This window comes from Anopheles merus, unplaced genomic scaffold (assembly GCF_017562075.2).
Source record: "Anopheles merus strain MAF unplaced genomic scaffold, AmerM5.1 LNR4000971, whole genome shotgun sequence".
NCBI lineage: Eukaryota > Metazoa > Arthropoda > Insecta > Diptera > Culicidae > Anopheles > Anopheles merus.
The window spans coordinates 17,243-19,620 of NW_024428551.1; the positions used below are offsets into that span (position 1 = coordinate 17,243).

Genomic DNA, 2,378 nt, shown 5'->3' on the forward strand with positions numbered 1-2,378 from the left:
CGAAGAAAACAGCAGTGTATTAGTGGGTGAAACTTCTAGCTCTTCAACAATGGCGTTGGCATCGTCGAAGAAATCCGCCGTTAACGCTATACTCTCTACAGTGGTATTGGTTGTTGTCGATGCATACGGAAAAGAACACTTAGCGCGAGCATTGCTGGACAACGGATCGCAGCCGAACGCGATCAGTGAACATCTTTGTCAGCTTTTACGACTACCACGAAAGCCCGCTAGCGTTTCAATTGCTGGTGTGGACAGCACTACCACCAATGCAAAGCACATAGTATGTACAGAAGTGCGATCTCGGATCTACCACTACCGACAAGCAATGAATTTCCTTGTGTTGAAGAAAGTAACGCAGAACATTCCGTCAACGTCGTTTTCTACTGCTGCCGTCGGCGTTCCTTCGAACTACGTTCTGGCCGATCCAGATTTCGGGACCGCGCGGCGCGTGGATATGATCATCGGTGCAGCATATTTCTATTCGTTGCTGCGTGGTGGACAAGTGCATTTGCCAAACCAGCGAAACGTTCTCATCGACACGGTGTTTGGCTGGCTCGTAGCAGGAGATACACCGACCTTTCATGAATCGCAATCGCAAACAACAATTAGTTGTCACATGATGGAGGCACCGACAAACTACAAGAACAGCTGGAGCGATTTTGGAAGGTCGAAGAGCTTGCTATAACATCATTGTCTCCTGTTGAACAACATTGCGAGCAGTACTTCAAGCAGACGACGAATCGAGATGACACCGGCAGATACGTCGTTCGCATGCCGAAACACCACGACTACGCTCAGATGCTTGGCGATTCGAAGGCTGCAGCCCAGAAGCGCTTTCGGTTGTTGGAACAGAGGCTGGCTAAAGACAAGCATCTGAAGCAGCAGTACGATGACTTCATGCGAGAATACGTGACGCTGGGTCACATGTTTCCTGTGCCGGTTGAAGAGGACAGCATGGCTGCGGTTCACTACTTGCCGCATCATCCGGTGGTGAAAGAGTCCAGCACGACGACCAAGGTGCGTGTGGTTTTCGACGGCTCGGCGAAGAGCGTCACGGGGCATTCTCTAAACGATGTCTTGCATGTAGGACCAGTCGTGCAAGATGAGCTGCTGTCTCTCGTCGTGCGATTCCGCAAGTATAAGGTGGCGGTGATCGCCGACATCGAGAAAATGTATCGCCAGGTGAGTATGCATCCCGATGACCGACGTTTACAACGTATTTTTTGGCGCTTTCAGAAAACAGAAGTTGTGCAAACTTTTGAGTTGGCAACGGTGACGTATGGTCTGGCTCCATCGTCATTCCTAGCAACACGTACGCTACTTCAACTAGCTGAGGATGAAGGCGCTCCTTATCCTTTGGCAACTGAAGCCGTAAAGAAGAACTTGTACGTGGACGATCTGATCTCCGGCGCAGAAAGCATTGAGCAAGCAATTCAACTTCGTGACGAACTGACCAGTCTCATGAGTAAGGGAGTTTCAGGTTCCGAAATGGTGCTCAAACGAGTTGAGTGTGCTTGATGGGTTTGACACCTGATCTGCTTGGAACAACAGCATCCCATGAATTCGAAGCAGCCGCAAATGTCAAGACGCTTGGCATATGTTGGGAACCACCAAACGATGTATTCCGTTTCACGATTGCTATCCCTGATGTACGACCCTGCACGAAACGTACAGTGCTATCTACGATTGCCCAGCTGTACGATCCGCTTGGCTTGCTATCGCCTATCATCGTGCAAGCAAAAATCCTCTTACAGGAACTTTGGGCAAACAAACTCGGTTGAGATGACGAATTGCCGCGGCAATTGTGTGACAAATGGGAAGAGTTTTGCGAACAGCTCCCCATGCTAGCTCATTTCAAGATCCCGAGATTTGCTTTGACACCCAACTATAACTATGTAGAGCTGCATTGTTTTGCAGACGCATCAGAAGCAGCTTATGGTGCGTGTGCCTACCTGAGATCGCAAAGCATCGACGGCACAACCCAGTAACGCTGCTAGCTTCTAAATCGAGAGTGGCTCCTCTCAAACCGCTTACCATCCCTAGACTGGAACTATGCGCAGCCTTGCTAGCTGCCAGATTACAGCAGAAACTAATATCAGCCATTGACATGGCAGTAAACGAAACACATATGTGGTCCGATTCAACCATCACGCTGCAATGGCTTGCAGCACCACCTAGAATGTGGAAAACTTTCATCGCAAACCGAGTAGGAGAGATACAAGCTGCTACCAATGGATGCATTTGGCATCATGTGCCAGGGATCGAGAACCCTGCCGACATGCTATCCAGAGGTGTTTCTGCGGAATTGCTTTTGGAAAGCAACATGTGGATGCATGGACCAGATTGGCTGATGAACGATAGCTCGTGCTGGCCCAGCA

The 2,378-nt window shown here is 49.6% G+C and overlaps 1 protein-coding gene across 1 annotated transcript; it reads left to right on the forward strand.

The window, feature by feature from the left end:
* The first annotated feature begins 325 nt into the window (after nt 1–325).
* LOC121603246 lies at nt 326–1,468 on the forward strand. The gene is made up of 3 exons (XM_041931935.1): nt 326–502; nt 610–1,017; nt 1,088–1,468. Exons 1-3 carry the CDS (start codon nt 326–328, stop codon nt 1,151–1,153), a joined length of 651 nt encoding a protein of 216 aa, XP_041787869.1. The 3' UTR covers nt 1,154–1,468.
* The last annotated feature ends 910 nt before the right edge of the window (nt 1,469–2,378 follow it).

What these genes read in the sequence shown, in the direction of transcription:
- LOC121603246 (XM_041931935.1), top strand. Translation starts at nt 326, where the DNA reads ATGAATTTCCTTGTGTTGAAGAAAGTAACGCAGAACATTCCGTCAACG. An exon ending in CGTTGCTGCGTGGTGGACAA is followed by an intron (nt 503 to 609) that starts GTGCATTTGCCA and finishes AACAACAATTAG; the next exon opens with TTGTCACATGATGGAGGCAC. An exon ending in AGTCCAGCACGACGACCAAG is followed by an intron (nt 1,018 to 1,087) that starts GTGCGTGTGGTT and finishes TCTTGCATGTAG; the next exon opens with GACCAGTCGTGCAAGATGAG.